The following is a 13,521-nucleotide window of genomic DNA, read 5'->3' as shown; positions in this document are numbered from 1 at the left end:
ATTGAGAGAGAGATATGTTAGTTATAATTCCCACTTCTGATGTTATCTTTTTCCCATAACTTAACCTATCACGTATTGGCACTGGAAAACCTTCTGAATATCCTTATGCTGTATCCAAGATTATGAATATGTTTTAATACACACTGACACCTTCTCTGAAAACATTTCTGTTACCACCTAGCACATAGCGCCTCGAACCCAGTTTTCGCTTATAGATAGAACTGAATCCCATCCTAACTGTCTTGGTTTTAATTCTGTGTGTGGGTTACAGAAGCCTTGGCTTTTATGGTGATCAGTTACCTTCTGACTATATTTTTACTATTACTCATACTATATATGTACAGTGTACACCGACACAAAGGGCCTGATCATCAGCTGGTGAAAATGGGCATAGCTCCACTTACTTATGCCTCCTCCTCTTGTCAATATTTTTTATTTTCAGTTCGAAATATTTTTCTCTGAATTTCTTTAAATTTTAATGAATATAATGTCACTTAACGTATGCGTACACATATATACAGAGATATATAGAATGCATACTCTATATGCATCAATTGTATTAAATTAAATAAACTATGTATGTAACGTGTGTGTGTCTGTGTTTCTGAGTAGAGAAATAGATAGACAGACAGACAAGACAGACCCAGAGACTCTATTAAAAAAAAAAAAGAGAGAGAAACAATATTAGGAGTTTAAAAAGAGAAAAACAAAGGGAAAGAACGATTCTGAGAACAGAACTGGAAGACAAATACCGAGGATGATATAATAAAAGATTACAGAGAGTAAGTATAGGGAAAATCACGGATGTAATAGAAAAATATTTTGAGATAAGCACAGAAGATGTGAAACTAAACTGCAAAGTAGCAGAGTTATGAATGTTTTTGACAGATAGTTACATATGCATGCATAAATATATCATGTAATACAGCGGTGTATACAAAATATATTTGTTTACACATATTCAACCATATATATAAAAACACACACACAGACTGTAAAGAAGAATTACTTTCTGGAAAACAAAGCAATACAGATGTGGATTTGTTCTATTACTGTATATATAATATATGTAGATTCAAACCTGCTCAGTAGATAAGGTTTCATAAATGCTCACCTGTACATGTAATAAATGGAAACTGCTCTTTGGCAGGTGACAAAGCAAAAGAATGAAGGATAAAATTTGATATTTAAAAATTTTCTCTGTAATCACATATCATTAATATTTTGGGGAATGCAGGCTCATAGTACAATTTTCAGAGGAACCTAAGTAGCTTAGTACCAAGTCCCACTGAAAGGCAATGACACTTAAGCTTCTAAGTCGCATTAGCACTTTTGAACATTTTACTCTTAATCCTTAGCTGCAACCAAAGATATGCTCAAACCACTTGAGGAGAAGGGGCAAAGCCTCTTAAGTCACTTTTGCAACTCTTCAATTCTGGGGTTAGCAGCTGGTTCAGCACCTAGTGCAATTTACAATAGTCTCCGGACTGTTTTCACTTGTGCTGGATGAAACAGTCCAAGGTGTATACAGCCTATGGGCTCAGCTGAAACACAGTGGCAATCCAGGTACTCCCTCTTGCCCTGTGCCTGTAAAGTGGGGATTAGTACAGAGCTAGGGTTTCCTTCACACTGGGGGAAATCTTCAGCCAGATGAGTAAGACAGCTTTATGGCCCATTGACACTGCTTCAGGCGTGCAGAGAAGCTAGAAAAGGGACCAGGACCTGACTATTTTAAAAATCAAATTTAAAAGGGAAATGAATCTCATTTCTAATTAAACAGCAAAGAGTAAATTAAATTGATTCAAAAAGCCATTGGAGTCAATTATAGCATCGGAGAAACAGTAAAGTTGTGATCAAATATTTGTGAATACCTCTAGAGCCTGCTTTTGGAATTTTTCAATTTCCTGTCTCAAATTTTCCCTTTCTCTGTGCAAATCATTAATCAGCCCCTGAAGTTCCAGGGTTTGCTTGCTGCTTGTTTTGAGTTGATTCTTTAGTTCAGCAATAGTAGCATTTTTTTCACCATCAGCTTCACTTTTGCCCCTTCTTAGATCATCATATTCCAATCTTAAATTGCGCAACTCTTCCTCTAACATCAAGTGTTCCTTAGTAAGGTTCTCAGTAAGAGACTGAAGTCTTTCGATTTCTATTTTGCACTCATTCAGGCTCCTGCTTTTGTCCTCAATAGCTTTCTGCAAGTGCTCATTTCGGAGGTGAGCCTGTTTTAAGTGTTCCTGCTCTTGAACCAACTGGTGGTTTAAAGTTTCAATCTCGGATGTGTATTTTCTTATCTCCTCTATGAATCTCTGCTTTTCTCTTACTTGACCATCTAGTAACTCTCTCTGGTGCTTAAGGTCATCTTCACTCCTTTTCTTTACAATGGACACTTCCTCTATCTGCTGAGTGAGATTGGTGATTTTAACTGACTGCTCTCTGAAAGATCTCCTCATACTTTCTAATTCTTCTTCTACTTTCTTCCTCTTGGAAGACTCCTCCATTGTGTTTTTATTCAGCCTACAAAGTTCCTCTTCCAGTTTATGTTTCTGGTGCTGCAAGTCTTTTATAGTGTTTTGCAACTTTGAACTTTCTTGATCCTTCCCTTTCTTCTCTTGTGAAATTCTTTCATATTCAATTTTCAGTCGTGTCAGTTCCTGTTCCTGGATCCTCAGTTTGTTAATCGTCTCCGTTGCACTGACATTAGTTTTCTGTAGATCAAACTGAACTCTTTGTAATTGTTTATTTTCCTCCTCTAAGTCTTTCCTTTTACTTGTTTCCACTTCAAATGACTTTCTCAGTCTTTCAATCTCTTTGTTTTTCTCTTGAATTGTCTTTGCCGCATCATCAAGTGACTGCTTGTATCGCATGGTTTCTTCCGAGTGCATCTGAATGACTTGTTTTAGCTCAACCTCCAGTTGATGTTTCTTCTGGGAGATCTCTGAGCTAGTTGCTTTCTGCTGTTGAGCATTTTCCTCTATTTTTCTAAGGTTCTCTGTTGTCTGACTTATTGTGTTCTTCAGTCTCCTAATCTCCTCACACAAATTCCTATTTTCTCGCATGGCATTGTCAAGCTGTGTTCGGTAATTATTTGTGTCCTCATCTTTTTGCACAGTAATCTGGTGAATCGTAGTCTTGGTGATATTAATTTCGGTCTCATACTTGTTCTTTAAACTAATAATTTCCTCATCAAAATTGTTCCTTACCTTAGCCAGTTCATTTTCAAGTTGCCATTGGCTTTTAGCCTCTTCTTGAAGCTGAATCTTTAATCTTTCCAGCTCCTTTGTTTTTTCCTGGATAGTTAATGCAGCCTCCTCAAGTGCCTGCTTATACCTTGAGTTGTCTTCATTACGCAGCTGAATTATCTGTTTCAATTCAAGCTCCAGCTGCTGCTTCTGCTGTGACACTTCAGAACCACAGGCCTTCTGCTGAAGAGCATTTTCTTCTGCCCTCCTTCGTTGCTCTGTTGTTTGCAAAATGGCATCATTGAGTCTCACAATCTCATCTTTAAGGTCTCTGTTCTCCCTTGCCAGTCTATCCAACTGGTTTCTGAGACTTTTTGTATCATCTTCTTTTTGGGAAGCTAGCTGATGGATTGTGGTTGTCTTAATATTAATTTCAGTCTCATATTTGTTCTTTAAATTACTCATCTCCTCGTTAAACTGGTTTCTTACCTTAGCCAGCTCATTTTCATATTCCCTCTTCCGTACGCCCTCATCCTGGAGAAGAACCCTTAACTTTTCTATCTCGTACTCTTTCTCCTTGATGAACTTCTCAGACTCTAACTTTTGCCAGCTCAGGCTATCTTTCTCATTTTGTCTTGTTTTCTGCAGTTGGTCATAGTCATTTTTCTGCTGCTCGTATCTATCCTCCATCTGCTTCCTTTTCCTTTTCTCATCTTCAATTTCATAAGTCAGTCTGGTTATCCTATCATTGAGATCCTTTATCTGACCATAGCATTTGTCCAGGTTTTGCTTAGCAGAACTGCCATCCATCTCAGCTTGTCTCTTCAACTCCTCCAGACTCATGAGCTTTGCTTTGAGCTGGGAACAGTCCACCTGGAACTTCTGCAGATTCTGTTCCAGAAATTTATACTTGTTGCTATTATCAGAATTTGCATCTCTGGCAAGCCTGAGCTCTTCTTCAAGCATTTCAATTTTAGTGCTTTTCATCTGTGGGATCAAAATTGAGAAAATGGGCTGTGATAATTATTTTGAACCCATCCCATGAATTACATCTTAAAAATCAACAACTGTAAGGAACATGCCCGATGCACAAAACTTTTATTTAATCACATCAGGACAGATTCAGATATTCATATTCACACCAAGTAGTACCTAGTACCTTAGTCTGCAAAATCAATAGGATGATTTCCAGAATAAGATTCTACCTGATGTGAGTATGGGTGGCACAATTTGGCTTTTTGTTTTGGCAAAGTCAAAGCTCCCAGTGCTACATGCTGTTGGGAATGAATGAAATATCTTAACTTCAAACACATTAAAATTCCCCTCTACCCAGAATTTACTAACAATTGATATTGTTCATATCTAAGGCTACAAATTCTTTCATGGAGGTCACGGAATCTATCACTTCCGGCAACCTCCATGAATTCAGCCCAGGGCAACCAGGAGCTGCAGGGTCTCCCTGCCGCCTGGCATGGATACCCCAGAGCTGCCCTGGGTGGCGAGGCTATCCCAGAGCTTCCTGATACCATCATCAGTGGGGGGACCCTGGAGTTCCAAGCCCCCACAGGGGATGGGAGCCCCCAGAGCTCCGAGAAGGCCCTGCAGCTGTCTAGCCACTGGAGGTGGTGTGGGGACCCCACAACTGATTTTGTCAAGGATATTTTTAGTAAAAACGTGACTAACAGATCACAGGCTTCCTTTTCTTTATTGCCTGTGACTTGTCCACAACTTTTACTAAAAATATCCATGACAAGATCTTTGCCAGATTCATACCCTCCCCCGACCTTCCTGTAGGTTCACAGTTCCCCAAAAGAGGTAGGGTTGAGGTAGGATCCCAGCTGTCTGAACTGGCCTGTAGAACAGGACTAGTATAGCAGAGTGAGTGGATTATATGCCGATAAAGGGATGTAGAAGTGGGCACATTCCCTCTGTGCTCCAGGGAGTTCCTTCAGAGATGGTGTACCCAAAAGGCACAAATGTTCCCTTAAATAAGCTCACTTTAATGGGCTCACTATATTTGCAACCAATCACTTTCCTACATATACCTTACATTCCTCACACATGACCTCTGAACTGGGCCCAATTCTGGTCTCACCATGATGCATCACATCAACAGTAACGCCACTAAAAATAAGTGTAATCACAACACTGCAAAAGGACACAAGATCAGACTTAGGCCCACAGAATGGGTATGAGGTTTGCAGAAGCAGTCAGAGTTGACCTATAAGGTGAGTGCTGGGTACTTTTGCTATTCCCACCTCATGTGTAAGTCTAATATACACCAGCTTCTACATCACCTCAAAATTGGCCCTGAAAGTCACTACCACCATCTTTAAAACGGGGAAAATGGAATTTATTTGCCAACTTCAGAAGTGTGTTGTGAGGATTCATTAGCTTGCTGTTGATATAGTCCAGGGTTTTTTTTTTCCTTTCCAATACTTTGTTTTGCATTTCACTAAGGGAAAAAGCTTTTGACCAGAGATACCTTGCTGTCAGACATTGTGGTGACAATGGAAAGTACCAGAAATAAAACAAGCAGGTTACCTTCAAATCCTCCATGCTCTTCAATATTTCACTTAAGAATTTGTAATAATCCCCTGATCTTGTAAGAAGTTCTATGTACCGAGACTGAATTTCTGCAGCCTGGAAAATAATAACAGAACCATGGTCAGTCTATATTAGAAAGCTGTATGAGACCAAATAGGTGCTCAGGTTTTTTTTAATGGTTTAAATATATTCCAAGAAACACTGATTTAGAGAGAGTGTGGAGCTAATTCTCTGCCTTCAAACAACTCCCAATAACCCTAGAAGACTTTGGGAAGTGAAAATGCCCCTTTCTGAGACAACTATGCCTCTTTTCCCCCTCCAAGATCCATTTGCCCCACTGCAGATGTGGTGTGAAATCCTAGGTTCAGTTCCCCACAACAGCATATATTTCCTGTGTGACTGGGGCAAATCACTTCAGGTAAAAAAGTGTCAAAAGTACCTAAGTGACTAATGAACCTATGTTCCATTTTCATAAGTGACTTAGGCACTTTTGAAAATTTTACCCCACCTGTAAAATGGAGATGATATCCCTGTCCTGCCCTAAGAGCTGATTAGGGAGATATAATGAAGCAACACTTCTATATTTCAGCCACTGATTTCTACTCTGCTCCTAGGATAAGAGAGGAAGGTTTCACACTTCTCATTTTATTTTGAAATGTAATAGATTCAAAAATGCTTTGTGACCACATTATCTATTCAGTGGTGACATGCTGAAGTTAAACATCACAAATAGAAGCCGCCAAGATATTCTAACCTTTTTTGATGTATGATGGAATGTAACATTTCTCACAGTGAAGCAGCAATGATGGCACAGAACTTTTCTCTCTCATTTTCTGCATCCAAAGGGGATTTGGACACAGTGAAACCGGTGCGGTTCCACTGCACAGGGGGCTTGCTATACAAGGATGTGAAAGGAGATCTGGTGATTCCAGAAGGAAGAATTGGATGTTGTATCCATGACAATGTAGATCCATCAGCTATGCACATCTGTGTGTAAGCAGCTCTATTGCTGCTCCACAGGCGGATCCATCCATTCAGCCCCCTGGAACTCTCCTGCACAAAGTCTGGCAAGTCAGGCACGGCATGATGGAAAGGATTTTCCCTTAAGAGTCCAGACTGGCTTAACAGAAATGCTCATAGACCCTAAACAACAGTAGTGCTAGCAATTAGGATTCAGCAGCATATCTAGCAGGATAGCTTCAGTTGAAACATCTCATGTGACTAAAGACAGTTTAAAAGGAACTTGGGGAAAAAGGCAATGTACCTCTTGAAGAATCAACCCTGCAGGTGACTGAACTATAGTCTTCTTGATAGGTATGTTGAGCAACGTTTCCAATCCTGAACTGTAGGAAGCAGCCAGTAATTCATAATCCTGTAAGGATGGAAACAGAATACAATACATTTTTAATAAATGCTGAAAAATCTCTCCTGGTCCAGATTTTTAGACCTGTACACAAGTATTTATTGCTGTAAAAGGCTATATACGCTCCTCTGTTTATGTAGTATGGGGGAATCTGATCAGCCTGAATACTGCAGAGGAGACTCAGATGAGTGTGTGTGCGCGCGCGCTGCGCAGAAGGGAAAGGTATTTGGCTATCTGTGACTGAGGTGACACGGTCAGTTAGCTGGAAAGACTCCTGGGTGCAATTGTTCTGTCACCTTTTCCCCTAGAACAGCAGTTCTTAACTAGGGGTCCGAAACCCCCAGGGGACTGTGAGCAGATTTCAGGGGGTCCTCCAAGCAGGGTCAGCATTAGACTCACTGGGGTCCAGGGCAGAAAGCTGAAGCCCCGTCGCTCCAAACTCCACCAGATGGGATTGAAGCTGAAGCCTGAGCAACTTAGCTTCAATGGGCCCTGTGTGGTGTGGAACCCCAGGCAGTTGCCCTGCTTGCTACCCCCTAATGCTGGCCCTGGCTTTTATATGCAGAAAAGCAGTTTTTGTAGCACAGCTAGACCATGGAGTTTTTATAGCATGTTGGGGGGACCTCAGAAAGAAAAAGGTTGAGAACCCCTGCCCTAGAGCATTAACAGAATAACCTCCTCTGTGCCTTTTTTACATCACAGAAGGGGTGTGAACACGTGCCAGACACAACAGAGCTACTACTGCAGAGCACAAGATGGGACTGGGAGAAACATGAAGACACAGGCAAGCCACACAGAAGGATCACCAAAGATCACCATTATTGTCCCCTGTGGATCTTTCTTGACCTCTGTGACTACTGTATACTCTTCCTCCCTGATCTGCACTGCCATTGGCCCTGTCTTCCAAAGCAACCCAGAAGCCCCAGATTTCTCATCCACTTCTTCTCCCACCCTTTTAAATGTGTGACATGGAAAATTTGGTCTGGATATATAGTGCCTTTGATCCTCCTTCAGAAATCCAGCAGAGGTCAGTGGAAGCTGCATGCTAGGATGAAAGGAAGTAATGGCCCTAAATATGCAAGTAACTGAGAGTACAAATTGCTTTCAGTAAGCTCTGCTTTCCCCAAGTGCTTTACACTAGCAATTTCTCCACATACAGTCCAGTATGAAAGAGGTGAGCGTGGGAGTTTTGCCTGAGTAAGAGCTAAGTGAAAACTGCAGGAGGGGGTCCACATAGTGAAAAGCCATTCCTTGTGTAAGTGCTGGAGTAAATGTACCTTAATTGCAGCTGCACACAGATCTGCTTGCTTGAGAACCTCCTCCACTTTGTCTCGTTTTCCTGTTATTTCACTATGCAAGTTCTGTGCAGGAAACAATAAAGCATATTTTAAAAAACTTACTGCATTTCCACTTGCCAAGATTCTCCCTTGCTGAGGAGAACAGCAGGTGCCTGTCACTTTCTTGAAAGGGTGACTGCAATATAATATGATGGAATCATAAATGGCTTAAGCCTAAAATCCTTACTCTGTTCCTCAGGCCTTCCACGGACTCTCATTGGAAACTTGCCTGAGGACTAAGTAACAACTGAGTAAGGACCTCAGGATTTGGGAACTGCCTGACTTTGGCTAACACCCAATTAAAAATCCTCTTTTTACTGGATTTTCTGGCTGTACTTATCACGTAGCTTATATCAATTAGACTCCCTTGGACTAAATTCAAAGGTGATGCGTAAGGAAGTGTCAGTAGGTGGCGTGAGTCTACAAGGGTCTGTGTTCAATTCTTGGCTGTGCTGTTGCACATAGTAGGGATGGTAATACTGCCTTGCAGCCTCCGTTTATACAGCGCTGAGGGCAAGTCTACACTACAGCGCTTTGTCAGCGCAGCTGCACTGCTGTAAAGCATCTGGTGAAGATGCACTATGCTGACAGGCGAGTGCTTGCCCGTCAGCATAATTACTCCACTTTATCGAGAAGTGGAAGCTATGTCAGAGGGGGAGAACGTCTCCAGCCAACATAGCTCCAGTGTGGAAAGCGCGAAACTTGTGTCACTTGAGGGCGAGTGGCTTTTTTACACCCCTAAGCGATGTAAGTTAGATCAACTTAGGCTGTAGTATAGACCTGCCCTGAGGAACAGACAGATTGGAGACCAAACTGTGAAACCCAACACACAATGGTGAGCAGCTACTCATGAGTAGCACTGTGGATTTCAATGGGACTACTTGTGACAGTAAGTGCTCACCAGCATGAGGAAGAGCTTCACAGTCTGGCTATAGGCGACTTGATCAAAGTCACATAAAAAAATCAGTGGCAGAGAGAGGAATTGAAACTAGCCTTTCTGAGTCCCAGTTGAATGCTTTAAGGACAAAACCATTCCTGACCCTAACTCTATGGGCACACTGGGCTCCAGGCTTCCCCCTCCGCCCTCCTGAAAATAGACTGGAAATTTTGAGAGAGCAAACTCAGACTCTACTTGAGCAGGGATGAGCTGGCCCAGAAATGCCTGGTATTTCTAAACACTCAACTCACCAGCAAGGACTCGGGTTGTGGCAGTCACTGTTTTTTAAGAGCTGGAGGACAGTACTTCCAGAATGGTTTTCATGGCCAATCTATATGTTCTAATATCCTTTATGATTCTCGGTTATTTACCTTATTTATAGGATGACAGTTACCGTAGAAGTAACAATCCTAACAATGTCATCTGACGAAGTGGGTATTCACCCACAAAAGCTCATGCTCCAAAATGTCTGTTAGTCTATAAGGTGCCACAGGATTCTTTGCTGCTTTTACAGATCCAGACTAACTACACCTCTGATACTTAATGTCATACTTATGAATAATGTTCAGAAAATACACAGGTCAGTCTGATTTTCATGTTAGGACCTAAGAGTTATAGTGGTAGGATGGCCCTTGCCAATGATTGCAAATGGAAGACAACTGAAGGAGAGGCCAAAGACTCAGTAAATGGACTGGATATCAGAAGACCGTAGAGAGGTTAACTTGCATGACAGCCATGCGTACAATCATGAGTTTTGGAAGACAGCTATCCAAGTTGCCGCCCCAAAGAGGGAAGTAGCAAAAAAGAAGAGTCTGTTTTCCATGTTTAGGTATAACACCATTTCAGAATAGGAATAAGTCACTTATGGGGAGCATCTCAGGATGGTGGTTGCATTTCTTAAGTGGCTAAGTTTAATCAACTTTTCAACTGACACCGTACAAACTCTGAGGCAACCTTTTGCCTGTGGCTTGTTTTTGTTTTTTTGGTAGTGCAAATATTTTCTAACTCAAAACAGGCCATTACTATGAAGACAATACTACTGCACAATTAATACATTTGAAAAATCTGGTTCACTGAACGCATGGCAGTAAGGTGCCACGTACCTTCTGCTCATGTGAATATCTCATGATGGTGTTGCAATCTCCTAATTTCACAGCTTCAATTGCATCTTGCCTGCGCTTAGCATCACAGATCCATTTGTTCAGAGCCTGGTAGAAATCACGGTAAGTTTTCAGCTGTTTGACCTGTCTTTCTAGATCCCACGATCTAGAAAAAACAAAGAAAAACCATCAATGTGAAAAGTACAGTCTCATTTTTCACAAATTTTCTAATGTTTAGACAATCCCATCTCTTTGTGCTCATTATTACAAGATGTAAAACAACAGCAGCTGCTGAAAGAAGATTTAAGGTCAAAATTTTCAAATTTGTATGCTGAAATTTACATCTAAACCCATCTTTAGGTACCTAAATAACTGCTCTTATTTTCAGAGGTCACTGCAAATTGTGACATCTCAGCACCTCTAAAAATCAGACCACTTATTTAGTTGACCCGTATGGATTTTGCTGCCTAACTGTTGTGTGAGGATACCATATAAGTGCCTGTCTAATTCCCGCCAAAGTGACTGGAGAGACTCCTATTAATTTTGGGGGGGGGGGGGGGAGTGGCAGAGGGAGGAAGCAAGGGTTTGATCAGACCTTAAGTATGACAAGAATCAGGACCACTGATGCAGTTATCTGGATTTACCTCAGCATAAGCTTGTTTACTGTAACTGAGAGCAGAATTTGGCCTGAAGTCATCAGTGCTGGAATAAGGAGTGCTTGAAGTGCTACCGCACCCCTTGGCTCGAAGCAGCAACAACAACCCACATACACTGTTTCCGCCATCAGCACCCCCACTATAAAAATTGTTCCAGTGCCACTGCCTGAAGTAACAACTTCAGGGTTTGACTAATATATTAAAAGTGAAATATTATTTAAAAAAATCTAATTTCCTTTTTACTCTTCATGCTGTTCATTTTTTTTTTCAATTTATTCAACCTAAACAATGAATACAGATTAATCAGTTTAATCTTTTCTAGTTAGTGTTGTTTTCTGTCTCTCACACACTTGCACAGTGTTGCAGTGGCAAAACACTATACAGGAATGTTTTAAATCTAAACAAACAATAAACTATTTTCAGTGACATTAAAAAAAAATCCTAAAAACATTTATTTCCATATTAGCTTATATAAATCTTTCCCTTCCCCCAACAGAACTCTACATTTTGGACCTTTCCTACCCAACGGTGTCCTTTAAAGTGTGCTTAGCCTCTTTTTTTTACAGTTCTCCCATTGCCAAAAAACCAAGCTCTGTGCAGAGAAGACCAAAATTACCAGAATGCTGGTTACATTAGCTCATTGTTTTCCTTCTAGCTACAACCTGATGATTATCACAACATCAAGAAAAATGGTGGGGGAAGGGCAGGGGGGGTGAGGGAGAAGACAACTATTAGGAAATATAGACAAACCTGTGGTCTATCTGTTTCTCTACCCTGTGCCAACGGTCTATTAGCTGGTTGACTTTGTCAGTATACTTCCCAAGGTCCAAATCATAGAGAACATAAGCCTGGCTAGACTGCGAGTGGATTTGCATCACTTTCTGCAGCTCAGATTCCAGGGCGTTCAGCAATGACTTTTTCTGGGTTAGGTCTACTTTCATTTTCTGGATGTGAGAGAAAACAATTAAACATTTAGTTCCCCACCAGGTCTTGACCTTCTATAGTATGTATAGTGTGTTATTAGGGTTGGTTTAGCATTTTGGCCCTGATTCAGCAAAGCTCTGAACCATAGGGATGTCAACAGGCCTTCAGTATGTGCGTGAAATTAAGCATGTATGTAAGTGATTTCTTGAATTGAGCTCTCGTCTGTGAGTACCATCTCAGCTCTTTTAAATGATAAAGGGTGGATTTTAAACATAAAAAGGTCTGGCCTGCTCTTCCAGTTGCTCTACACCCAAGTCTCATTTAATTTCAGAGGATTTATCTGTACATGGAACAGCTACAGGATCAGGCCACAATACTGTCAAATACTTTTTATCTAACTGTATTTAAAAAAAAAAATCTTTGCGGATCTTTAAACAATGACAAGACTTTTTTCTTTTGGTTCCCTGTTACTCAGGGAACCACAGGAGTCCCCTCTCATCCCCATGAAAGGTTCATTCCTGAAGGTCACCAGGAATCTAAAATATAATTTCAGTATGAAAAATGTCCCTAACAGTTACACATCCATATATATTCATAATCTCTAGCTATAAAAGCATTTAATCGAACCCTATTTTCTGTCAAAGCTGATGATACCTATTCATGTAGGGTCCAACCCTGCAGTTGAGGGATTGCATGTGCCTAACTCTAGTGGAAGATCTGAGGTAAGCTCTGTCGTAGGACCAGGTCACTGGCTAACACAACACTATGATTTAACTAGTCATATCTGAGATGTCAGGAAAGCTGAAATATCACCGGTGAAGCTTTCTAAACACTAGAAGGCCAGATCCTCAGCTGGTGTAAATCAGCATAGTTTCACTGAAAATCAACAGAGATATGCCGATTTACACCAGCTGAGGATCTCTCCCCTCCCGCATCTTTGGAACATCAGGAACTACAGCACGACAGCAGGCATTTAACCTCTCACCTTCAGACAGGCTCGGTAAGCCTCCACTTTATCAAGGTCCAAAGAAACCGTTTCCTCTTCAGTGAGTCTGACTTCAAAAACTTTGATCACATCTTCTGCTTGTAGAATAACCTGGAGCAGTGATCTTAGTGCATTCAAACTGCAATAAACAATGTGACCCAAAATAAATCCATAAATCCAGGAAAATGATGCAGTTTGGTTTTACAGGAACAGAGTTTAAGGCCAGAAGGGACCATCAGATCATCTGTCTGACCTGCTAGACTTCACAGGCCACCAGCAACACCCAGCATCCACACACTAAACCCACTATAATTTCACTGTATCTTACCAGTCAAAAGGGGGAGTCTGACAAAGAAATCCCTGCTACATCAGACTCTTCGGAAACAGAGATAAAAGTCAACATAGGTGTATGGGCCAATCCACATGGGCCACTCTGCAGGATCAAGGCCTAGAATATTAATTCTAGGAAGTGTCTTGTTACATATTCATATGA

General features: G+C 41.0%; 1 protein-coding gene across 3 annotated transcripts in view; it reads right to left on the bottom strand.

Annotated features, from left to right (window-relative positions):
• DSP (desmoplakin) overlaps window positions 1-13,521 on the bottom strand; it is a 50,939-nt gene that overhangs the window by 3,653 nt on the left and 33,765 nt on the right. The window contains exons 17-23 of one of the 3 annotated variants that reach the window (XM_030552365.1): window positions 13,029-13,167; window positions 11,870-12,063; window positions 10,467-10,629; window positions 8,367-8,450; window positions 6,991-7,098; window positions 5,724-5,822; window positions 1,872-4,166 (exon numbers count right to left, since the gene is read on the bottom strand). In XM_030552365.1, coding sequence (XP_030408225.1) covers window positions 1,872-4,166; window positions 5,724-5,822; window positions 6,991-7,098; window positions 8,367-8,450; window positions 10,467-10,629; window positions 11,870-12,063; window positions 13,029-13,167 — 3,082 coding nt within the window. The remainder of the gene's footprint in view (window positions 1-1,871; window positions 4,167-5,723; window positions 5,823-6,990; window positions 7,099-8,366; window positions 8,451-10,466; window positions 10,630-11,869; window positions 12,064-13,028; window positions 13,168-13,521) is intronic. The other 2 variants (XM_030552366.1, XM_030552367.1) reach the window with 2 other exon arrangements.

This window comes from Gopherus evgoodei, chromosome 2, assembly GCF_007399415.2.
Source record: "Gopherus evgoodei ecotype Sinaloan lineage chromosome 2, rGopEvg1_v1.p, whole genome shotgun sequence".
Classification (NCBI taxonomy): Eukaryota; Metazoa; Chordata; order Testudines; family Testudinidae; genus Gopherus; species Gopherus evgoodei.
Note: the sequence above shows the minus strand (reverse complement) of the source record. Positions and strands in the feature narration are given on the sequence as shown.